The following is a 25,389-nucleotide window of genomic DNA, read 5'->3' on the forward strand; positions in this document are numbered from 1 at the left end:
TGTGCATTCTGCCAATCATTATTCTCTCCAAGCGAAAAAGTACACCATTTCTGGTCTGGGTCTGTTTTGCTTTTAGGAGACTATTATATTTTTCAACCGTTATTTCCCAATTGTTGCATGTGCCAAACAGGTCAGCATCAATGATGTAAAAACCCCACATACACCCCCAAAGGAACTCTAAAATTCTGCAAAATGCAAAAGATTTTCTGGCAACCAAAACTAATTGGGTATGGGGGACTGGGAGGAAGGGGTATTTTCACTAAAGATCCAGTCAGGAGTATATCCCTCCTTCCTTTTAATGGTATTTCCTTTATAGTTGCTGAGATGTTTTGAAACATAAAGCTTAGTTATTACAGATATTTATGCATTGCACACCTCTATGACAAGCAATTGTCAAAGCTGTCAGCTTCTGCTGCCAATTTATTCGAAATGAAAACATCAGGTGAAATAGACCTTCACATACCTGAATAATTGTCTCTTTGAAAAGGGTTCTTAAAAAAAGATGTCAGATTCTTAGTGAATCTCATTGTTTACTCTGTGCTACAACATCTGAAGTTAGATTTTGTATCTGACTGCTGTCACAGTGATTGAAGTCAAAACATCCTGTTCTATCTTTTGTTTATGTACTGTAATCAGCTCCACAAACCTGTGCAACTTGAAACACAGCTAAAAACTGCTTTTTATATGTGCCCTCTGGCATACTTTTCTGTCTCTAAAACGGACTACCTTGGTAATCTTAACTGACAGAAAGAAAGCCAGCATTAGGTTTGCAAACAAGTGCTCAAGAAGCAGGAGGAAACACTTATTTATAATGCAAAAATCCTTAGAAAATTTCCCAGCTAGTGCTTCAACCATTGTGACGGTGATTCTGCAAGAAGGCACCTCAAACTGCACTCAGAGCCTATGTTTGGGAAAAAACGATCATGCAGTCAGTTAGGGAGGAAAACCATTTCACTAGCGCCTGTGCTCTGATGCCTCCTCTGGCGCACACAGTGCACGGTGAGAGCTCTTTGAGAGAGGAGTGAGGAAGCCCAGCCTCTGCGGGTGAGTGGAGCAGGGATCAGAGCTGAAGTGTGCTGCCCTGGCCTGCACAGCAGTCCCTAACTGCACCCTGACGCGTCTCACACGCTCCCTCTGGGAGTGCTCGGGCATTCCCAAGGAGAATATTTCCCTGGAGATCCGGTGCTTTCCTGTGGCTGGTGCTGGCCTCTCCCTGCACCTTACTGGGGACCTTGCAGCTACCTCTCAGAGGCAGCAAAGTCTTACCATTGACTCAATTTGGAAACGAAGAAGAAATTCGGTATTCCAAAGTGACTACATCTACATGAGATAAATTCACTGTCCTTTTAATATAAAATTAAGTAGCCAATTGTAATTTGAGCTGCTTACTTTTAACACATGAAGGAGATGGGAGAGCAGCCTGGTGTTAGGCAGCAGGAGGAGAACTGTCAAACGAAGCAGAGGTTTCTGTGCCGATAACCGCATCCCTCCAAGCTGCACCCAGAGCGCTCCCGCCTGGCAGAGGCACTGTTCCGTTAGTGGTAAGAGTCTGAGGAGTGGCTGGGGGGAGACCCTACCGTTGAGTCATGAGGTTCAGACAGGACCCCCTTGCTTTCTAAACTCCTTCTCAGAGAGGAGTCTAGGTGTGGCTAGGTCCAGTCTTAGTCTCAGACTTGGTCAACTGTTTATTTTCTAAGGATTGTAGATGTAACCACCCATCAGAGTATTTGTGGTTAGTAACTAATTTGGCAGCTGCCCAGGCTGGTCACATTCAATCAGAACGATCATGGCTAGATTAATGTATAGTATGATTTATTGAAGCAACAGATACACAGGTTCTTTGGATCACCAGTGATAGAATTGCTGGTTACAAGGCACACACAAATACTAGGAAAATTAGTAACACTGCTAGGCTACAAGTGCATTAAGTGAATATGAAGCAACTAATGCACTGGAGGTTTAAAGTGAAGCTATAGAAAGGTTTCTAAGTTTTCCCAGGCAACACTCGGTATAGCCAAGTGCTCAAATCTTACCCAAAGGTGGCCCAATTGGGGTGGGTGTGTGTGTGTGTGTGTGTGTGTGTGGGTGTGTGTGTGTGTGTGTGTGGAAGAGAGGCTCAGCCCATTGACTGGTCCCAAGAAGTCAGAGTGGTACACAATGGTATCTTCCCCAACACCCCTTTTCTCTTAACCTAATTTATACTAATTTTACCTTTTAGGTGGAGCCTGAGTGACTCTAGTCATACATACCTTTACTATGATTGGTGTAAAATTTCCTTGCTTTGCCCAGTGAGGGGTGGTTGCACCTTAGAGGCAGGTAGCTTTTGGGATGGAAGTGTCTTTTGGTATTATAATGACGAAGAGGACAGCATTTTGTCAAAAGCATGACAGTCTTGGCTCAGGGTAGCAAATGTGCAGTGTACCAGCTCCATGGTACCATGACTTCCCATTTATCACAGCGCCTGGCCAAGTGTGCAGTGTACCAGCTCCATGGTCACAGAGCCTGGCCACGGTGTCTCCACAGCGTTCCACCCTCCAGACAAATCCTCTTAGAGTCAGTACACCAAGTTCTCCTGGCATTGCTGACATCTAAGGTTACGAGCCCAGGGAACTTCCATGGAATGGATTGCTCACGTGTCAGCCGCACCCTACCCTGCAAGCTTCTTCCATGCTGAACCTTTTCTAAAACATAAGTTTAATTTCTAAGTCAACCCTAGCGATTATTGCACAGGCACTAAGAGAATTCAATCCTGCTAAGTGCCGATCAGAAGGTGAATGATGACTACGGCTTGCCAGATCCTGTCCTTGGACCCACCAAAGGCATGTTCATTCATCTTATTCTTCTCCCCCACACTTTCTCTCTCACCTGCAGGCGACTGATGTTCTCATTCCCACCTCAAATAAGGGTATTAGTAGCCTGATGTCACCCTGCAGATTGGTTTTCAAGTGTATGGGATGTAAATGAAGGATTTATTTTAAGGGGGGAGAAAAACACACACGTTCCTTTCCATCTGATTGCTTGTCGCTGCTAGAACTAGAACGCTGTTTTCACCGTGGAGCTTGTGGTGTCTCTATAGCTATCTGCATGGAGAACTGCCGTATCTGCAGTTACGTACTAGATTCCTTACTCTTTTGAAGTCTCCGGACTCCCAGCTGTTACACAGACTGATATTCATGGCTGTTTATTTGGACAACAGTTTATGCATAGACATCCAAACACGTGGCAGCCATGTACTTGCTACACCGCTTCCGCCTCTACCTTAGAATAACAGCAACAGGCTCTGCAAGTGGGGACCATTTTATTAACTCCAGTTCCTGCATCTTAGGAAGTCTTGCCTATCTAATACAAACTGAGGGGATAGGAGAAGAACAGGCAAGGGTTACAGATAGGCAGTTGAGATAAATGATGGCCTGAGAAAGTTATAAACCCAGGCAAGTATGTAAAAGCAGTATTTGTGTACAAGACTGAACATCTGATTTGAAAGTGGCATGCAAATTCCTGACAAGAAAATAACACTTGCCTGTAAAATGCTCTTCCCAAGGAAATTAGAGGCCATATTATTTGGACAAGGATTACTCACTGTTTTCCTTAAAAAGAAAAAGATTGGAACAGGATTCTGCTAGAAAACGTTATTCTTGCTGGTGAGCACAAGTTCCAGTGGGAAATGTTGTCTTGCATAATGTTTGTAATTTAGGGATGATGTAGGTCTTCACTGTGCCACAACAAGTACAACTTCAAAGAGCAGACTGAAATTTGTATGTAATATTGATATATAGATGCTTCTCATCTCAGCCTTTGTTCCTGGTTTAACATTCTTCTGAAAGCCCACTATTAACTCATTTAGCATTTTGGCCTCATAAAGAATCTATGTTGCATGTTAAAATGCTACTACATTTTCTTTCAAGCCTGATCATTCTCTGGTTTATTGTGCTCAGCCTTCTGTGATGAGTCTGTCCTTTTTAGCACAATGTGCAAGCAGCAATTTTATTGTATAAGGATCACTTCGGCTGACTTACCCTTTGAACGAATAAAAGCTTTGTTCTTGTGTCTGGGAACTTTTTTAAAAGCTTATGTGTATGTCTAAATGTTTCCAATATCATAGCATTTTGGTTTGATGTTCCATGCAACAATTTTAATTGGAGTAGGCTTTATGTACAAATTTAAAATTATGGTGTTGGAGGATAATGACATCGACATTATCATTTGATTATCCAGCTTAAATTCTTAAAGTTCTCTGAGGTCTCATACTGAGTATCCTTACACTGAGTAGATGCGTTAGTCAGATTTAACACAGGAGAACATTGATAAAACTGAACAAGGGACACTGTGCTAAGCTAAAGCTACGTCCCGATAGTACTCCTGATATTTGAAAAGCCATTTCTACCACATTACTTAGTTCTTACTTCACAGAGTAGATGACAACAGATGACATTAACTGTAAAACCCGAAAACATGGCTCCTGGCTTGCACAGCTCTTCACCCAGCAGATGCTAGTCATGGATGTAGAAGGAGCGAAGAACAAGCCAAAATTTTCAGCCGCTTCAGAGCAGTGTGTGCTGCAAGTCCCCAAGAGTTCACGAGATGTCTCTGCAGCAAGATTAGGGCCATAATCTAGGAAACGCAGAAATCCACAATATAACTAATCCAATATGATTTGCACAAACAAGCTATTATTCTACCCTTGGTTTTAAAATCTAAAATGTCTTCTCATCTCCACGTGGCTCCTCGATTCCTGTTAGCAAGTAAATGGTTAATTATCTAGATATCATGTTGCAAATCTAACACTGCAATCAGCATATGTTGAATAAAATTGCTTTATAGTTGACAGAAGACTGCAGAGAGCTAGAAGACCCTCAGACAGATAAATTGGCTGCAAAGAGGAAAGACCGCCATTTTATTGTTGCTCACTGTGCATAGGACAAAAAATAATAGACTTAAACTGTTATAAAGAATATTTAAGTTGAACATAAGGAAAGCGTTGTAATGGTAAGAACATGAAGAATTGGATTAGACTGTAAGGCTATAGTGTTACCATCATTTCAGGTTTTTAAGAACAGCTTAGAATGATGAATTATTTTTGACAATTCTTTAGGTATAGTCATTCTGCCTAGGGGAGAAGAGATGGACTCATTGACTTCTCAAGGTCCCTACTAGAGTTATTTTGTATGATCTTATGATACCACAGCTGCAGATCTCTAGTTTCTTTCAAATTTAGAAAATATCTATATTTGAAAGTGTTCATTGGAAAAGAGACCAGTAGGTACAATTTGAGGAGGAAAGGCTTTATCAGCTCTGTACAGCAATTAGAACCAGAAAGTCCTTGCAGAAATTTTGCTTCTATTGTATTGAGAGCATAAATAATAATGTGAAATATGAGGAAAGGAATGGAGGGATCCCCATTACAAAAATTCCATTCCACTACAAACCACACATGATTTTGGAAAGGGTAGCAAATGCTCTGAAAATTATCTGGTCCTGAAGGAATATATGGCATGAGACCAAGATATCAGATAATGAGACATTCTTGCAAGTATCTGATTAGTCTCCAGCACAACATCTTTCAAGCTGAGATTTTATTCCTGCTGAATGACTTTCTGTCAGTTTAAGATTAATTCATTTAACCTTTCAGCTGTTAAATCACTATGAAAAAATAAAGAGGTCACATATATACATTTTCTTGTTCTCTTAACTGCCTGGCAATTTTTGTTTAGTTTCTGGACTACAATTTATAGGGTATAATCAGCTATAAAAGTTACTAAGTAAAAACAATTTCAGTAAATACTGTGGTTACATCAAAAGCTTTTTAAAAAGGAGCTTAAGAGTTTTCAGCGCATATCATTTGTTCCTTCTGATTTCAGACACTGTACTATCAAAAGGCTTACTCATTTTTCAGAACCTGCAATATTTCTAATTTCCAAATTTCTAGTTCTTTTCTAGCCCAGATCTATTCTGAATTTCCACTTACTGAAACTTTTCCAAATAAAACAACTTTTTGCCAGAATAGCATTTAGAATACCATTCATTTTTGCAGTAAATATTTCAAATATTTATTTTTTCTTTGCATTTAGATGGAGAAAAATTATTTCCTCACACATTTCTCTTCTCTTTTTCTTCTTATGATAGTTGGGGTAGTAATAGCACCAGCTGGCTTTTAAAAAAATCATGTCACTAAAATTTTCAGGGAAATCACTTTCAAACTGTTTCCCTTTTCTACTGGTCTGATTTATTATTTATTTAGTAGTCCTTTTCAGTAATATATGCTTCCTCTTTTCTTAAAAGAAGTACACACACTTATGCTGGTGTTTGGGGATGGAAAATACCACCTCATAAATGTCTCATAATTTGTGGAATCAAGCAAAAAACCTCATCTGGTTGACTAAAAGCCCATGGGCCACAGCAGATCTGTGCATCTGACAACTCCAGAGTTTTCCCTACCAGCTTTGGACAAAGAAAGAAAAAGCTCTTGAAACACCTCTAAATGGAGCTTGAGGAAATCAGTTCTCAAAAATTAGTTATTTCACAACGGAAGATTACAGAATTTGTGGCTGTCAGGCAGGTGATATAAACTCCACTAGAGTCAAAGAGATTCCTTCCTTGGCTGGAATGATGTAAACAAGACCCAAAGTCAGCAAGCACAGTGCCACGGGCAGGCTCCTCTAACAGATAGGCTTGGGCAGAGCATTTCTAAAACAAAAAGACCCTTAGATTTTGCAGTTTATGTTTTGATTTCTATCAGAAGGCTGCTAGTGAATAATCATTTCTGGTGCTAAATGGACATTTTCTGAAAACATGTCTCTACACACTACCTTGGACAATGAAACTCAGCCTTGGGTAATACCCAGCTACCCAGATTTGGGTCCTGGATAATACCCAGATATCATTCAGAACACCAAATATTTTAAGGCTTGTATCAAAACTCACATCCAACACATCTCTCTAAAAAACATTGAGTTGTTACAATTTGCGGTGTATGAATCTCTGCTGGACACTTCATAAAGTAAAAGAATGGGCACTATCTCGGCTTCTATCTGGGAACATTATGGTGAGGGAACATGTTCTTATTTCTACGCAGTATAAAACTGTCGCCCAGCACTAGCTATCGCTGTAGACAGCGCGTGAGAAATTTGCACAGCTCAGATCAGGGATAGAGACTACATTTTTGTGGAAGGGTTATTGCTGACAGCACAAGAACAATAAACTAGAGTCAGGAATAAAAGAAGACATTAAGGCCCCCATGGCATCATCTTAAAAGAATTTAATATTCTGAGGTATTTCACTTTCTACTGTACCTACATGCCATTTATAATCCAGACAAAGCAATATCTAGAAAACAAATTAGGTGTAATTTTCATGCTAATTATGCTAGATGCATTTATCCCTTTGTCATATTTATTTTTATATTGTGCCTTTAAAACATAAAAAGACAATAATATTAAAACACACAAATTAAATTTTAACATTGTTTTGCCTTCTTCATTCCTTCTGCTTTGCATACTAATTCCCAGCTGACATTTCATGCTGTCTTCTCACTTATATTCCCAGATGACAGAGTATTTATTCCCTTGCCCAAACCCTGGGGGTTTCTTTTCAATCCTTGCTCAACGAAACCTTGAATGAATTGTGCGGGTGCTCTGAACAAGGGCAAGAAGAGAAATTAGAAGGTCTAATATTGTTTCACTTGTGATATGTAAATCAGAAGCAATATAAATGAAGTTAATTAATTCACCAGCTTTACAGTGATGTATGGGATGGTAAAGAATTGGACTGATCGGTAGCATTCATACAATATCATGTGACATTGACCAATCCTTTTTCATTGCTGCTATGTTTTTCTGAGGCAAATCAAGTTATAGATTAAACCCACCAACCAGTTCTTGAGTCAGAATATAGTTACAGCTGTTTTAATAACATGTTTCATAAAGGGACCCAAGCTGAAAATGTTGTAATTTATTTATCAGTGTTATTTAATATTTCAGGCAGTTCAAATTATCATTTTTATTTATTTATGTATTTGAGGATTTATTAAATATGTCCATCACCCTTTCTGGGTGAGTCTACAAAACCGACATCACAAGGAACTTAAGCTGAACTGAGGTATCTCACTACCAAATCTTCTTTCCCAATGTGTCCCAGTTACACCCCCCATCTCGTGTCTCTTTGCAGTTACAACGTTCAGACCCCATCTGGGAGCAGGGAAAGCAAATTTCCTATGTGAGAGCTCTTCACCCAGGACTCCACCCCTCCAGGGAAGCCTGTGAGCTCAATTACCCTACTCAGCATGGGGAATAAACAGGAGGAACTAGAGATCCTCTGTCACAAGATGCAGAGAAGGCAGAGTTACTGGATGCCTTCTATGCCTCAGTCTTTACTGCTAAGGCTGGTCCTTGGGCATCCCAGCCACCAGAGGAGAGACAGACAATATGGAGAAAGGAGGACTTCCCTTTGGTTGAGGAGGACTGGGTAAACTGGATCCTCACAAATCCATGGGCCCCGATGGGATGCACCCGCGAGTGCTGAGGGAGCTGGCCAACATTCTTGCTGAGCCACTCTCCATCATCTTTGGAAGGTCATGGAGGACAGGAGAGGTGCCCAAGGATAGCAGGGTAGCCAGTGTCACTCCAGTCTTCAAAAAGGGTGAGAAGGAGGACCCATGAAACTATAGGCCAGTCAGCCTCACCTCCATCCCCAGAAAGGTGATGGAGCAGCTCATCCTGGAGGTCATCTCCAGGCATGTAGAGGAAAAGAAGGTTATCAGAAGTAGTCAGCATGGATTCACCAAGGGAAGATCATGCTTGACCAACCTGACAGCCCTCTGTGATGGCATGACTGGCTGGGCTGATGAAGGGAGAGCAGAGCAGTGGATGTTGTCTATCTCGACTTCAGCAAGGCTTTTGACACTGTCTCTCATAACATCCTCATAGGTAAGCTTAGGAAGTGTGGGTTAGATGAGTGGACAGTGATGTGGATTGAAAACTGGCTGAACAGCAGGAAAAACCCCTTCCCTGTGCGGGTGCCAGAGCAGTGGCACAGGCTGCCCAGAGAGGCTGTGGGGTCCCTTCCCTGGAGACATTCACACCCCACCTGGACGCGGTCCTGTGCCCCCTGCTCTGGGGGTGCCTGCTCAGGCAGGGGGTTGGATGAGAGGATCTCCAGAGGTACCTTCCAGCCCCTGCCGTTCTGGGATTCTGAGACTCAAAAAACTATGAACTCTTGAATTACATTTCCCAAAGTATCTCTCTGGCAGCAGAGAACAGGAAGATGGGGAAATTCCTACTCTAGCTTGAACTTTATATTGTCTTGGGCCTAATAGGCTAAGAAAAGCACAGAGAATTGATCCACATCCACAACGATGCTGAAAAAGTTCTGAGTCTCCGCCAGAGACCTGGCTTATATCCCACTTACATCTAAGAACAATCCTTGGCTTCATCTCATAAAGGACAAAAATAAGGCAAGAGTTTATGCCATAATCTCTTTTCTCAAAACATGGTATCAAGTCCTGAATCTACTGATTTCTGTTTAGCTGGACTAGCACTGCATCTGCTGTGACAACTGCAAGTTTTGCTACTATTTTCCTAAATATGGTTCTTTAGAGACATGTGCTGAAAAATCAGTAGTCATAGAAATTAGGCTAATTAGACTAGATAAAAATTACACTCCAAGAATTATTGCTGAGCCAAAGCTTGATGCAAATTTCTATTTCTTTTTTTTATATGCCCCATCTCAGCATCATGCCAATTTTCACATCTGTTCATGTTAAGACAGCCAAGACTATTAACACATCCTTCCCTTAGTCTGAAATAACCTACCTGAGACAGCTTAATCCACAGCAGAAACAGAGCAAGCCATGATGAGGAGCCCCACACAATGTTAAAGGTTCAGACGAGCAAAGCCAAATGAGCATAGCCCATGACACATCCCATATTATATTTATCCTCATGTTTCATAGCAGTTTGAAATAGTACATAAGACAGCTGGCGGGGGTGATATTGGGACTTGCTCATCTAACCAGTGAGCTACAAACAGATGTTGTGCATGAAATAGGAACCACTGCCATTGACACATCTCATATGCTAGACAGTGGGGCAAACTGACTCAATCTGACATGAAGAGGAAATTGGGTGTGACATGTCCTTCGTTTCAATGAGTAGCATGTCACTTCTGGCCCAACTTTTCATCTGAAACCTCAAATGTTATTTGACAGGAGATACATATGATTTCTGGGGTGGTGAAAGTCTGCTTATACACACAAAGTATTATGAGAGGCACAGTGACTATGTATCAGAAAAACAGGATTTCTGCACTTAAACGTGTTACTGGAATCCCTTACCAGGGTTTTAGATTATCTTTTGGTTTATTGCACTATATTGGACTAACATTTCTTATAAATACTGTCCACAAGCATCAACAATCGTGTTCTAGAGGGGTAACTGCCAATGTTCAATTCTTTCTTACAAATGATTGGTTTGCTTCCAACAGTGCTGTTTCTAACTGACTGGGTGGAAAAAAACATTGTTCTACATTGATGGGCAGGGAAGAGATAATGAGGAACTGTGTGAGAAGTGAGAAGAGACAGTGAATTGGATTTGGAAGTCTCCCCTGGTCCTTGGTCAGGTGATTCTGAACAACGGTGCTTGCTCATGTATCTGGTTACACAGTGACATCTTTCTTTTCCAAACTCAGGATTCCAAATCTGAGATGAAATTGGCATTTTACAGTAATGACAAAATCATAGAGCTCAGAGACAGCTGAAAGTATTTCATAAGTTTCTTTTACAATGCAATTTCTCCAGGTAAACAAGTGCTCTAGTCCCCATAGGCAAAATTACAATGATGTGAATGGGAACGGATTCCCTGTGTAATCATGCATAGGTATAGATGGGCCCATCCTTCCACTCCTAACCTGTGAGTCTATAAGATTCTTTGATAAGATATGTACAGCGCTGCGAAACAGGCTGACAGCCAGTGAGCAAGCTAAGGAGCGCAGTGCACCAGAATGTAGCAGCACTGATACAGCTCCTGGCAGACAGCATCTAGCTTAGTGGTAGATGTTCTGGAAGAGATGCAGCTGTGAACACTTCCAGGTGAAAACAAATATTATTTTCTTTAAATTGTAGGCAATGCTAGAACCTCACACAAAGAATTTAATCCTAGTGACCTTGCTTGTGTGATGCATTTCTTCATTCTGTTAAGATCACTAGAGACAGTAAAGACAGAGTAATTGCCCCAGAACCTCTATCCAGAACAGCCCTGGGTCTGAAATATAGACACTCGTCCAGCAAAGTACTTGATCATGTGCTGAAATTAAAATAATTAAGAGCCCATTGGTGAGGTCAGTAATCTTCTGTATTTTACACAAAGCTTTGTGGGCTTTGCTAGAATTTATGTGAATAAAAACCCTCCTAAAGAGGTGTACTTCCCCCTAGCTTCTCAAATCAGAGGTTAGGAGAGAATTATTTCATTTGGTAAGGATGGACATCTTGGCCAAGAGTAAGTTGCAAAATACCCACCCACCTCCTTGTTGCTCACTTATGGATATAAAAGGCCTACGATAAACAGAGAAATCTGGGAAAGGAGGTCTCATGGCAGTGTAGCATCTCAAATAGTTTGTACTCAATAATTAACATTTTTTCTTGATGCTTTGAATGATCAGATTTTCCCAAAGCATATGCAGTAGAGAGCAAAGCAGATTTACAATGCTAACAGGAATTTTACCAGTGGCAACATTGGCGGTATGCATGTAGGCAGAAAGGCAATGGGTACCAAAATTGGGTGAGGTGTTTTGTTGAATTAATCATACTCCAATGCTCATCAAGGTTTTACTCCTGATATTCAAGTTTGCAAGTCCTGGTCCAGCACCAGGATTCAGGGCTTTAGTTCAGGTATCAGTAAGTGATGGATATTGACTGCAGTAAGCCTGAGAGTTGACTCTGAAGAGACTTCATAGCTCTGCCAACACATTCAGAGACTGCACTTACTTCTGAGTTTCAGTGTTTTGCTGTGCTGTAGGTTACACCCGGCCCCAGCTGTTGCACCTCTCCACAAGGAAGTGCTCCCCAGGCTCCACAGCTGCTCTAACCATGTTCTTGTTATAAGCTCCATCTGAGAGGAGATATATGGCTCCAGGACAGACAACCCATTTGTGCAGGCCAACCCTAGTACTGGCTGCTAGGATCTCTGCTACTGATGATTCCCAAATCAGATGGCTTTTGTGGCCACTAGGAAAAAATAGCAGGGAAACTGGAAACAACATAATTTTCAGTCAGAAAGTGCAAGATCCCAGAAACTGTGTATCATTTTGAAATCACCAGGTGTCAGTGGTTCAGAAAAAGATCTTTGAAGTTTTTCTTATTCATGAGAAACTGAAATCATCAACATTGCAATCTGATACCAAATCTCATCCTAAAAAATGTAAATACCCAATGAGTCAGAAATCAAACTCATCAGTCAGCTCTCCAGTTTTAACTTGCTCAATTCTCAAACCTGCCAGTTTTAGAAGTCAGACTTGTGAATAGTCGTGTTATTGCCTCCATATCATCCAGAAATAAAGACACGATAGCCATGCAGACAGGTCGTTAAGTTAGACAACTCGCCTTCGCTTTCTGTCTGTTATTTATTTACAAAATGAAGAAATATTTGAAATAATGAGATGCGGTGTCCTATGGTTGTATACTTTGTCATACACTTGATTGCAGCTTCTTAGACACCAACATCAGTATTTGTTCTGAAACATTTTTATGCAATGGGGGCATTAATAGCTGTTTATGTTGATTCTCTGTTGTCTAATAATAATCATACTGCAGACTTCCTTGTTGTTTGGCCAATTCTGTGACCCATCTTCTCTATTTAGTACTTTACTTTGACAAAACCTGTGGTAATATGATTGCATAGACCTGTATCCCCCTGCCAAATTTAGCTGAAACTTGCTCATGGGCTAAAAAAAATTACTGTGAGGGAGAGGAAACACAAACAGATACACAGAAGGCTCAACAGTGTAAGCCTTCTTTCCTTCTGAAGATATGTTTTAGAACTGGTGAGATACCAGACTAATGTTGACCAATATGCCATGGGAATGGGTCTACGTGCTTGAAGCATGATAATGTATTCCTCTAAAATCTTACAAGTGGAGTCAGTGTTCCAGAGCACTTTCCCAAATAGGAAAGTAGTCTGTAATATATGTTAAGAACATGTGCCCCTTGAAATTCAACTGTAGCTTTTAAAAAGAGATAGTCTAGAAAAATGAAGGGTAAATACAGTAAGAAGTACAGAACAAGAACCATTTGCCAACTGGAAATAGCACACAGGGAACATCAGCCTATGCCAGTCTGCCTGGGTCACTGCTTCCTGCAGTGAAATAAAGCAGCTATTTACATCTGCCACCATTTATAGAACATATTAAACTACAAAATAGTCTTGAGGTAATGTATAATGATTTCCCTCCCCTGATAAAATTGGCTTCGAACAGCTGTCATATAGTTATTAAAACATCCTATAAGCAACAGATTAGAAATTACCCATGCACAGAAATAATCCTGCAACTTGAGAAATTATTTTGTCTTGCTGTATTAGCAATGAAATGTTAACAAAAACTTCTGCACATTGTAACAGAGCACTGGTTTTGGCTGGGATGGGGTTAATTTTCTTCATAACAGCTTGTAGGTTGCTAGGTTTTGAATTTGTGACCAAAACAGTGTTGGTAGCATACCAATGTTTTGGGTCTTGCTGAACAGCATCAAGGCCTTTTCTGTTTCTCAGGCTGCGCTGCCAGCGGGCAGGCCTGGGGTGTGCAACAAGTTGGGAGGGGACACAGCTGGGACACCTGACCTCAGCTGACCAAAGGGAGATTCCACACCATATGACATCATGCTCGGCAGTAAAACCTGGGGGAAGAATGAAGAAGGGGGAACAGCTGGAGTTACAGTGTTTGTCTTCCCAAGTTACATGTGAAGGAGCCCTGCTTTCCTGGAAACGGCTAAACACACCTGCCTGCCAATAGGAAGCTGTGAATGAATTCCTTGTTTTGCTTTGCTTGCATGTGCAGCTTTTCCTTTACCTATTAAACTGTTTCTATCTTCACCCACAAGTTTTCTCACTTTTGCCCTTCCGATTCTCTCCCCTGTCCCATTGAAAGGCAGCGAGAGAGCGGCTGTGTGGGGCTGAGCTGCCTGCTGGGTGGGTTAACGCACAACAAGCAGGCTTTAGTCCATTCATCTTGCTGAATTGAATCAACAGCATGTTTTCAGCTTAGAAACAATTGTGTGATTATGTTGAACACATAAATGAAAGAGCTGGAATATGTAATCAAGGTGTGCCATGAAGTAGTCCTTGAAAGAAGCTGGACTGTTTCACCTAATTCCTGCTACATGTTAAGTCAGATCCATGGAATATTCATAAACCACACCTTATAATGTAACTGGTAACTGGTGGCTGGTGCTTCTATTTTGCTTATACTAATGAAATACCCCACAATGTTAATAAATGCATCCAGTTAATGAAATACACAAAGATATGTCTTCAGGACAGATGGGCTAAAAGGTTACTCTGCCTGCATTTGATTGCCCAGCAGTAAGTAGTGCTTGTTAGGGGAAGAGATGCAGTATAGTCTATTAAGAAAGCAATATATATTCTCTGATGAACAAGATCAGAGGCAGACTTGATGAAAATCACTTTAAACGGACAGGGGCTCATGTCATGCTGGGTTTCCAAATCCTACTGAATGTTCTAGAGATCAAACAAAAGCAAGGACATGATCTGCCTTTTGAATTTCTTTTTTTTTCATGTGGCCTCCTTTAGTAAGTCCACATTGGACATAACTGACACTTTAGGCCATGGAAGTGGGAGAGTGGCTGGTGAGTCCCACAGCTGCTCTGTGCAGTCGTCTACTAGTTGCAGGCTGAATAGCAGAATTGGAGGCAACTCTGGGAACAAAAGAGTCGTGGATTTGGGAGAAGAAATGGTCTCAGGAACTTGAGCAGAAAGATTCAGGCTTTGCCCCCTCATCACTGGGACATCTGCACGTTAGGTCTTCTAAGAAACAGCCCCAGAGACACTTCCTGAATGGCAGGGAACCTGGCTCCCTCTAGTTATTTTCTGAGCTGTAATTCTTTCTTTCTTGGCCTCTTTTCAGTAAGAATGGAGGCTTTCACCCAAAATATCACCTTGTGGTAAGGGCACTCTCCTGGATGTAGGAGCTAGTACTGCAGACACCTCTAACCCAAGGAATACCTGAGACAGAGGCCTCCCACTGAATGAGCACATGTGCAAACACAAGGAGGACAAAATCATTGACTACACATAAAGCTCAGCCTTTGAGCTCTGCTGCAGCTCTGAATAGACATGGAAGCTAAATACAGGCTTTTCCATACATTTCTCCCTCTGACACTTCCAATTGCCTGAGATCTACTCCATCTGCTGTGAAACCCTGTGGGGACAACCTCCACCCCCAGACCTCTATTCAGCTAAATTAGCACTGTGAACTCCCCGGTGGAACACAGCAACGAATGTGGGGAGGGCCGTGCTAAAAGGCTGAAGTTTGGGAATCCAGTACATAGGCAAATACCACAGGCCCAGTAGTGAAACGTGGCAAAAGCCAGGCTGGAATCTGGTCAGTCGTATTAGACTTCCTTCTAGATCCTTTTCAGTCTTCCAGGCAACCACCCTTGCCCTACTTCCAGGATCTGTTTATTTCATTTATCATTTGGGTTTTCCACTTTTAATTCAACCAAAAACACTTCCTAAATAGGATAGAAAATTGTCAGATCGCACTTAGCTGGAAAATGGAACCTGGAAGTGAGACTTTGCTGGACTGTCCCCAGCCTCACAGCAGAGAGACAGCATAAAGTCCTCAGTGACTCGATATCCCTCCTGTCAGCAGTCTGGGGAAGCACTCAAGGGTAGCTCCTGTTGTAGTACTTATAATAGTTTCAAGCTTATCTTTGGGCAGAAGCTTTCTTTATAATTTTTGCTTTCTGCTTTTATTCATACTTGCCAAAACGCCTGTGATATTGTTACCAAGACTTTACAGTGCTCCCGAAGGGCAGGAGCTAATACAGCCGTAGCCATTTTATGCTGGGTGAATGGCCAATTTTTCACACTAGAGCTTTTTTAACCCTCACTAGTAACAGCCAAAAGCATTAAAAAAAAAAAAAAGGACTTGAAAGCCTGTCATATTCTGCCAAACACTTTATACAGAAAAATAGATTTTGTTAATACCAGTTTTCCTAAGTGTCTCAATTACCTGAAAACACTGCTTAGTTTGAATGCTACAAGCAAATGTAAGAGAGAAATGAACAGTGAAAGATGCCAAATCTAAAATTGAGAAATCTTATTATAACTTATGGATAGTTCACCCAGTCCCTAATGCTTGAGCCTAGGGAAGGAACATCTGGACACCATAAGCACTTGTGCTGCACTTGTTCACAATTGCTACCTGTTCCCAGCTTGATCACAGGCCTGAAAGCACTCGCTGCAGGGGGACTGTTCAGACAAGCAATGTTGGGCACGTGTGTAAGAGCTTACGCAAACAAACAGAGGCTGGTGCTCAACAAGTACTTTAATTTGGCAAGTCAGATACTGAAAAAAGAGAAGCCTTCATTTCCCTTTGAGCATGGGTGATTCTCATCACATCCCATCACCTGTGAGGACTACTCACCAATTTGGAACGGGTGTCTCTGGCACTATTTTTTGCGACGGTTCAGATCAAGGCTTGGACCCTATTCTCTTCTCTGTGAAGCTGAAACAAAGCCATCATTGACCCCTGTGATAACTGCACACACAGTGACAGGGCATCGCTACCTCCCTGAAGAATTCTTTAACAGCTACCCACAAGGACAAAGCAAGGACAAAGGTTGCCAAAGCTCAGCAGGTTAAGCCCTTGCATCAGTTTACTTTGGTTTTACTTTTATGAGGTCCGAGACACGGGGTCAGTAATCAGAGGTGAGACCTACTCTAGCCACAGGCACACTTCTGTAATAGAAGTCAGTCTGATACTGTAAGTGTAATGAAAGCAGAATATGACTCCCATAGGGAGTTCTTATGTAGGCATTGAGAATAACTTCACTGCAACAGCCAAATCTTGCTTACTTTGACGTGTGTAATTCCATTTAATTAATAAAGCGAGAGGATTAGTGCCTTGGCATTACAAAACAGACCTTGTATTTCATTGACATATGGCTGTAACAGCAGCCACAAATCATCTGCCAGTTATTAGGCTTTCTCGTGTATCGCTCATCACAAAATTGGCATACTTCAGAGAAGGATGAAGCTAATGATCAGCATAGTATGCATTTATAAGAAATGAAACCTACTACTTTTTAACCAATAAGATATTTTCATTATTCATTTTAAATGTTACAGATCGAATCAGTTAATTTCTGGATAAAGATTCCATCTAACCCACAGTCTAAGCAGGATGATTGTCTCAGACTGACAAAAACAGTGGAGCTCTGGAGCCTTCTATGGGGAGGATTCCACAGCCTTTGAAGATCGAAAGTTTGTCACTTAGACCCAGGATGTTGATCTAAGCCTTCAGGCTATAGGATGAAACAGCCTGGCAAACTAATTTTCTGGGGTTCTGTGGTGGGATTGTTTTGAGGACACTGGAGCCCAACCTCTGCAGTTCTAAGGAGGGGCACAAGGGCAATCTGCTTCCCAGACCTGAAGATCAAGGGCCCATTCACAGGTTAGAGGGTGGGGTGTCAACTGTTAATACCCACACTTGAATTTTCAATTTGGGATTCATAGCAATTCCACATTTTCATTTGTTCAGCTGAGTTAATTTAATCTTAATGTGACTCATTATTAGATTAAATTACAGTGGGTTATTAAGGAGGTATGATAGCATGGGATAGAAAAGCTCACATATTAGATAAGTACAGTTTGCCCAACACGCTGACAAATGGATGGCATTTGGCTCGTGCACAGAGGTTGCTGTACTAGTTACTTACTAATAGAGAACATGTGGCGCATGCCGTACTCTGTTTATGCTGTTACGAAATATAAAGCAACAACACCTGCATACATTATATGTAAAAGTAAAACTATCAGTCATAGGCAGGTATCCCACTGAATATTTACAGAGACCAATTTGGCTTTCTAAAGTTTTTTATATTAGTAATGGTCAATAACTTTCCTATGTATATTCAGTATAAGCAAAATGCTTTCCTAAGAACAAAAACTGTGTGGGCTGCTCAAATCCTGTGTAAAACCTAGTTTCAGGAATTAACGAGTGAGTTAGGAGGAGTGGGCGGTACATTAAGCCTCTGCAAAGGGTGACTGTAGCTGCAGGGATGTCTGTGCAACACCGAGAGCATTTGTTGCAGCCTGTGCAGGCACACTTTAGCATCATCTCATCTCCCTCGATGCGTAGCTATGACAATGAAGTCATGGAAACAGTGGCTTCAGTGCCAGCTAGATGAGGCAGATCGGCACTGGCTACTTATTCTGGCAGCTATATCACATGATAAAGGCTGTGCTACTGGATCTTGGCAGCCTGGTTCTCACCAGATTAGCTGGACTGGCACACACACGGGAGCTGTAACCATGTCTTTGGTTGCGGTGTAACTTTTGGTGACGAGCTATGCCTTTGTCCTGGCCGTGGGGTATTCTATGGCTCTACCCAGCCACAGGTGTGGGAATCAGCTCACTTCCAGTGCCAACAACAAGAAAGCAGGAACTGAGGCACTGGCCCATATCCCCCTCACTCTTGAATCAGACCACCTACTCATGGCAGGAGCTTCTGTAACATGGCCCAACATAGTCTGTATATCGAAATTAAACAATTTTTGTAACTAGATACTGTCTGGCAGCTGTGTTCTCAGGGAAGACAAAGAGTGTACAAATAATGTAGTCACTCTTGAGTTCTCACTAGCTCTTATTCCTTATACCAGGAAAAATGCAGGATGCTGGCATTTCACTCTCATAGAACTGGAGATCCTTATGCAGCTCAAAGCCCGGTGATTTAACTTTTGCTCCAGAAGGAATACCTCTTGTATTTTTCTACCCAGTATGGGGCATAAATGGAGAACCAGGGTAAGTAATACACTATTTCATAGTGACCTATCATTATTCTTCAGGTTCTTAGAGTCTACACTGGTGAGCAATAGCATCCTACTTCATGTAAGCTTATTGTGGAGGAAGGAATAGTGGTGGTCATCATCCTCTCTCGCATCCTTCATGCCAAACACTAAGGTCATACAGAAAATTAGGACAGGTTAATCCTCCCCTCATCCTTTATTTCACAACAATGTTGTTGTGGATCATACATCAGTTTATGATGGGATCATACATCAATTTATGAATTGAATTATAGGATAGGATTGCCCAAAATAACAAGGGACCGGATTTGATAGCCAAATAAGCCTTTTCCACTCTTTGCTTACTTTCCTGCTCAACGATTTAGCCCATGCACTGTCTGGTCTGAATTCCATGGGATTTCTCCACATACTCAGTTTACGTGACAAGCTGTATATACTGAATGAAAGGTTCATTAAACATTGGAACTTCCTGACCTTTTTTTTTGCCTTCACCCTTTCCCTTTGATAGCTGAATGTACTGCTTTCCTTAAGAAAACCCAAGTGCCCTGGCAGGAGCGAGGCATAACACAAGCACGTGCCCTGAATACGGAGAGCTGTGAGTGCAGCTCTGGCAGCGCATCTCGTTCCTGACCCTCAGCATCTCTGCCACAGGCACGTCTGCAGGGCTCATCAGGGCAGACTTAGCATGCATAGCCAACGCCCTGCACAGTGATGCAACTGTGCAAAAATTATCTACTGAGGGGAAAATCTTATAGCAGTGGGCTCCTTCTCTGCTTAACTGAAATGTGAGGACATGGGTCTTACAAAAGAAAATGCTAACGGTTTGTGTCACTCTGGTCTTTCCTTCTTCAGCCTCTTTTCCTGTGTCTTAAACCTGATGATACCTGTTCATACATGTTCAGTGAACTCAGCAGTGTCACACATTCTGTTTTAGGTTAATTTCTTGGCTGAGGTGAGTAATGTGAATAAAGCTTTGTATGTAGATCTAGGGGAATCCGAAGGTTGATTTTAAACTTGAAGCTAGGTTACAGGGATAAAACGACAATGTAAAATATTGTGTTCTGTCTGGTTCAGAATGGAGCTCTTGCATATCCACTGAAGCATCTTGCTTTAGTGCTTTCAAATGAAGAAATTCTGTATCATACACTGGGAACTTAGAAATATGCGCCCACATTCCCCACGAGGTATTTCAACCAATAATAAAAGCTTCTTATTACTAAAAAGCTATCAAAAGTCACAAGGTAAATGGGATATTCAGACCAGCATCAACTAAAGCTTTCTGTTTCTCCACTTCCCCAGCACCTCCTTCACACTGTACTTAACAATGTGATATTTTCATGCAAGTTTTACTGTAGTTGTAAAAGGGCTGAAAATATTAAAACATAACTAAAAAACCCTTAGATACTCATAATTTACAACGATTTCATAATACTGATTTTTTATGTGCGATTCTTAATCTACTGTATTTTAGAAATGGTTCCTTGATGCTGTTAAAGCACCTTTGTAAATTTAATGGATTCACTGTGAATTATTAAGCTTGAACATTATAAATGCTTTTTATAAAGATTACTTCTCGTTGGTGCTTTAATAATTTTAAAACACAATGACAAATATAGAGCTGAACTTAATATCTCATGTAATCTCTTCATAAAATAGTGCTTTCGCCTAACAGCATTAGCACAGTCTAAGGTGAGTCTGTTCTGCCAGCCTACCTGCAAGAGCTGAGCTGGTCTAATTGCTCTGGCATGTCAGAACGTTTTACACTGATGCTGGGAAGTTTTGCTACCCATGTATTATGATCTGTTGCAACTTTTTGGCACATCCTCTGACTTCAAGTGGGCTAATAAGCCTTTAACAATAACACTGTGTTTTTCAAAGCTTGTATTATGGGCCATATCTACAAGCTGGAGTGCACCACGATACAATTTGCATCTCTCTGCATGTCAGGGGCTGCTGCACAGGAAAACTGATTCAGTCCCAGATAGGAGGAGACTTGGAGATGCTGCTTGGATCCTGTGGGCATTGTCACCAGCAGAATCAGCACAACTCCCAGCTGGCTTCATCCTGCTGAGCAGTCTTGCATTGGCTGGCCCTGACATTTCCAAGACACAGGAGCTTGCCATCCTCTTCCTCCTTTGCCTACACGGATCTAAGAATCCAGCCACACAAGACCTTCTGTGAAAATTAAATAGTATTGCTGCTGGAACCACCACAAAAAGGGAATTATTGAAACTTCTATTGCTAGTTTCCTATAAAAGGTTCATAAAATATAGGCTTTTTAGTGAAATTACAGGAAGATGTAACATATCTTTTCACCCATTCTCAACCACTGCCAAAATCACTAGAGCGCGGAGGATGCTTTCTCATTTGGTACATGTGTGTGAACTCTCTCGGTGTGGGTTACAGGTTACCATGTTAAGCAGTAGCATGCCCAAGCCCACTTAGAGTGCTGCAATCACCACATCTGGTTAGAGACCAGAACCTTTATCTTTTCTTCCTCCTTTTTTAAACTTCTGGCTCTGTTTTCTTGTATTATGAGTACTGAACACCAAGATATTTTTCATGTAAAGCAAAAAAATTGTTTTGATTAGACAAAAGAGAATATGTTTCATTTTGGGTCAGTTCACTGTTCCGAAAATTGCTTCTAATTTTCGGTGAAGTCACCAAACCAAAACGAAGTATTCACACAGTCCTTACAAGTACCTCACCGACCTGCTCGAAGGCTTACTTAAACGGTGAAGCAACTTGAGAACTACAGAAATGCTAAGATGCATTTATGGCCACTTCTCCTTTTTCTACATCCCACTTCATTGATAGGGGTATGTCTGCCTTGTCACTTCCCTGGCACTAAACTGTGCACCGAAGAACACTAAGGCAACTGTCTCCTTGGGCTTCCTTGTATCCAGCTGTGGTTATTAAAGCTGATGCAATGCAACAACGGTGCAACACAAACCCAATAAAACTTGCTATTATAAACCAGCTTAAATGTCACAAATTCAGCATCGATTTGTACCTTTGCCTCTTCATCCCAAAAGCCTGAGCCCCAGGTCTTTGGATGTGAAAACTTTGTCTACGTAGGTTCAGTTTTTAACCCGACCTAACAAACTTGCAAACCTTCCAACTTACAGTAAAGCTGAAAGTCCCTGGGCATTGGCCAGTGGTTCAGTAAGGTTTCAGTAAGGTTCAGAGGTGGAAATAATCGTCCTACAAAAATGTGCCAAAAAAAAAATTATTTTAAAAACACTAACACAGAGGCAGTGACTGCATTTGTATTGAGCCAGGTGTTGAAGACTTCTGCGTTTGTAACCTAGTCTCCAGCAGAGGACACTCAGATGGTTCCTGGCTGAATTTTTCGCAGCATTGCGCCTCTTTCCACAGAGATACAGGGTGATCTAACATGTAAACCTTCCCAATGATTTGGTTGTATGATTGTCTGTAGAATATTTATATGAACATTTTAACTCTGTAATATATTGTTTAAAAGTCTTGTCCTATACAGTATAAGTATTATCTAGAAGTAATTTCTTTTCAAGCATGGATGAATGTCCCTGTCCTACCCTGTGGACCAGGTACGGGCTGCAACACAACACAGCATTGTCCTATCACTACATATAAAATTTCATTACAGTTTTATTTACTTTTTAGCTCTTGAGTCATAAAATCTGTAAATGAAAAGCAATGACCTGCTGCTGCTGCTTCATGTCGCTAGGAAACAGGTGTTGCTCTGTGGTGTGACGGCAGCGCAGCAGGGGTGTCATAGCAATGTTTGGGAATGTTTTCCCTTGGCATTGTCAGTTGGTCACTTCCTTTCAGCTGGCTGGCTGGCAGGTCAGTCTAGCTGCTGAGGTAGATGGCTTCGACCGAAAAACTTACTCAAACTGAGAAAAAAGAATTTGAAATGGAGCCTTCCTCATCAGAAGCTTCATGTGGTTCTGACCTGGACGAGGGAGTTGATTCATCAGACTTGACTTCTCGCTGTCCACTGTGTGACAAAAGCGCAACTAGTGATGCTGCCTTTGGATGTCCAGTACAAGAAAGTTCTTTACAAGCTTTGACCAAGCAACCCCAGTCAAAAAGAGTGTCTGAATTCATCTGAGGAGAGCTCTGGCAAAGGCGATGCCTCTACAAGCTTCCCCTTTCTGAAGAAGCTCTGGCATGTTGTTGAAAGCGGCCGCTTTGAGTCCATTTGGTGGGGGGACAACGGAGAGTGTGTAGCGATTCGTGAAGAATTGTTTGAAAAGGAAGTACTAGCAAGGAGAGGATGTTGGAGAATTTTTGAAAGCAAGAGCATGGAAAGCTTCACTCATTGCCTCCAGCTGCACGGATTCACCAGAAAGCTGTGGGATTTTCCAAAACTGGGCTCGTGCTATGACCTGCTAATGGAAGAAACAGCTAGGGAGGTACGCTGGATCCTCTGCGTGCAAACTAACCCTCAGAATGTTCTAGTGGGACAGCTTTCTGTTCCAATGACATAAGCCTTTACTGCATAGGAGACAAGGATGGCAGTAAATGTTCTGGTTGCCATTTGTTTCTCGGCTCATGTTCAGGAGTTTTTCAGATATATATTCGTTATTTCCAATTACTTTGAACACAAAGTGAAAAGATACGGTATCAGGATTTCTTTTTATTCAGTATGTGTCTTGCTGTACCAGATGTGCAGTTCCCATGTGGTGTTTGCTGAAGGCTGAGGAGGTACGTGTCAGCATCCTATAGTTACCTACCTGTTCCTTCCATGCTAAAGTTGCTGAAAAGTAATGGCATTTGGGTTTCTGAATCAGTTTGTATGCTTTGAAAACCCCATGCTTCTCCGCTACCAAGTGGCAAAAGCACAAGGCTGGTTCCTACTTAACAGGACCGTATCGCACCATTTTATTCAGCCTAAACATCAGGTTTAGGATACCCCCCGATAGTCCTTTTTAACACCCCCTTTTCTCTTTGGCAATTAAAATTCTGAGTTCTTGTATCAAAGGTGGTGGCAACTAACTCTCTTCCTTTGCATTTTTTAGTTTCATTTCTACTACAACCCAAATTTTAGAAGATGTTTTCTGCATCTGCTAATGAAGTATGAGCAAAACTGTGGTCCAAAACATCAAACACCAGCAGGACTTTCGCCAGGCACACGCTTGCACGTGCGCTGCCGAAAGAGAAAACCAGCGGTTGAGCCTGCGTGGGAAACCACTTCTGAGGAGGAGAGCGGTCTGCGCTCAGCAGGTGCAAAGGGGAACACGCACACCTCTGCACGCCGGAGGACCGCACCTGCCAAGCGACGTGCCAGGGCAGCTACCCGAGCCAGACGTGCCTCTGCACCTGCATGTGCCGCTGCTCTGGCCAATTCAGCAGGAGGCAGGGAGCAGCCGCGTCCTCTGGCCCCCTCCCTTCGGCCGCAGCACAGCAGCCCCAGCGCGGCTGGCGGCCTCGGTGCCGCTTCTGCTGCCCCTTCACCAGGTTGCACCACGCTGGCTGTGCCCAGCAGCCCCTTTCCACCAGGGCTGCCACCCCGCACCTCTCCGGCTGCAGCGAGTTGGCTATAGCCATCCAGGCCTACCTATGGCAGCTCTCACCTGGATTATTTTTCTTTCTTTGTGCCAGAGTAAGGAGCTCGGTCATCGGCTTTGATGGGGATGAGAGATGGCAGACTGTTATGCATTAGGACAAGCCAAGGGGAGCCTATTATGTCGGTACTCTGCAGTTTCCTCTGATTGCTTACAGTCAACTCTACAACAGGGTTTTGATGCTGTTTTCAACAGGGTAAATGTGTGGGGCACTTAAAAATCATCTCCTTACAGAAAACCCCAGGAAAAGATGCGAGCAGCCTGCATGCTGCAGCCCCAAGAGCTGTCCTGAGCCTAGCAAAAATGCAGCCTTCCCAAGTTCTGAGACAGCTCCTCTCCTAAACAAGGGGAGCCTAATATGTAAGGTTATGCTGATACGGGAAAGCCTGGTTGTTCTTTTTCCTCTGAAAACAAATTAGTTTTGTCACTTATTATTTCAGTTATTTAAAACTCTTCCTTGTTTTTATCAAGTTACTCGAAAAAAAAATTTCCTGTGCCTTCAGCAGCCAAAAACACACAAAATAATTTTATTGCCAAAGACAAGGGAAAAATTGCTCTGTCTTGTTTTTCAGCCTCTTACCCCAGATACTGGGAGTTTTTTTCTTCATAAAACTTTCCACCCTATTAAAAGCTATTTTCTCTTCAAAGTTTTGATGATAAAATGTTCATGCACTTTGTTCAATGGTAAATTTCACAGTATCTCCTACCATCTGCTTCACCGCAAAAGATTTTCCCCCTATGAAGACTAAATATATAAGCACAGAAATGCAGATTTCATGTCAGCAAGTTCTTCTCCAGAGATTAGGA

At 41.9% G+C, this 25,389-nt stretch overlaps 1 protein-coding gene across 1 annotated transcript; it reads left to right on the plus strand.

Moving 5' to 3' along the window:
- The first annotated feature begins 22,766 nt into the window (after positions 1-22,766).
- Positions 22,767-24,561, plus strand: LOC142063218 (uncharacterized). Its single transcript, XM_075106667.1, is given in 3 exon segments — positions 22,767-23,104; positions 23,106-23,430; positions 24,037-24,561. Coding segments are annotated over 3 exon segments (1,074 nt in total). The 5' UTR covers positions 22,767-22,880.
- Positions 24,562-25,389: the final 828 nt, after the last annotated feature.

Source organism: Phalacrocorax aristotelis, chromosome 11, assembly GCF_949628215.1.
Source record: "Phalacrocorax aristotelis chromosome 11, bGulAri2.1, whole genome shotgun sequence".
Taxonomy (NCBI): domain Eukaryota; kingdom Metazoa; phylum Chordata; class Aves; order Suliformes; family Phalacrocoracidae; genus Phalacrocorax; species Phalacrocorax aristotelis.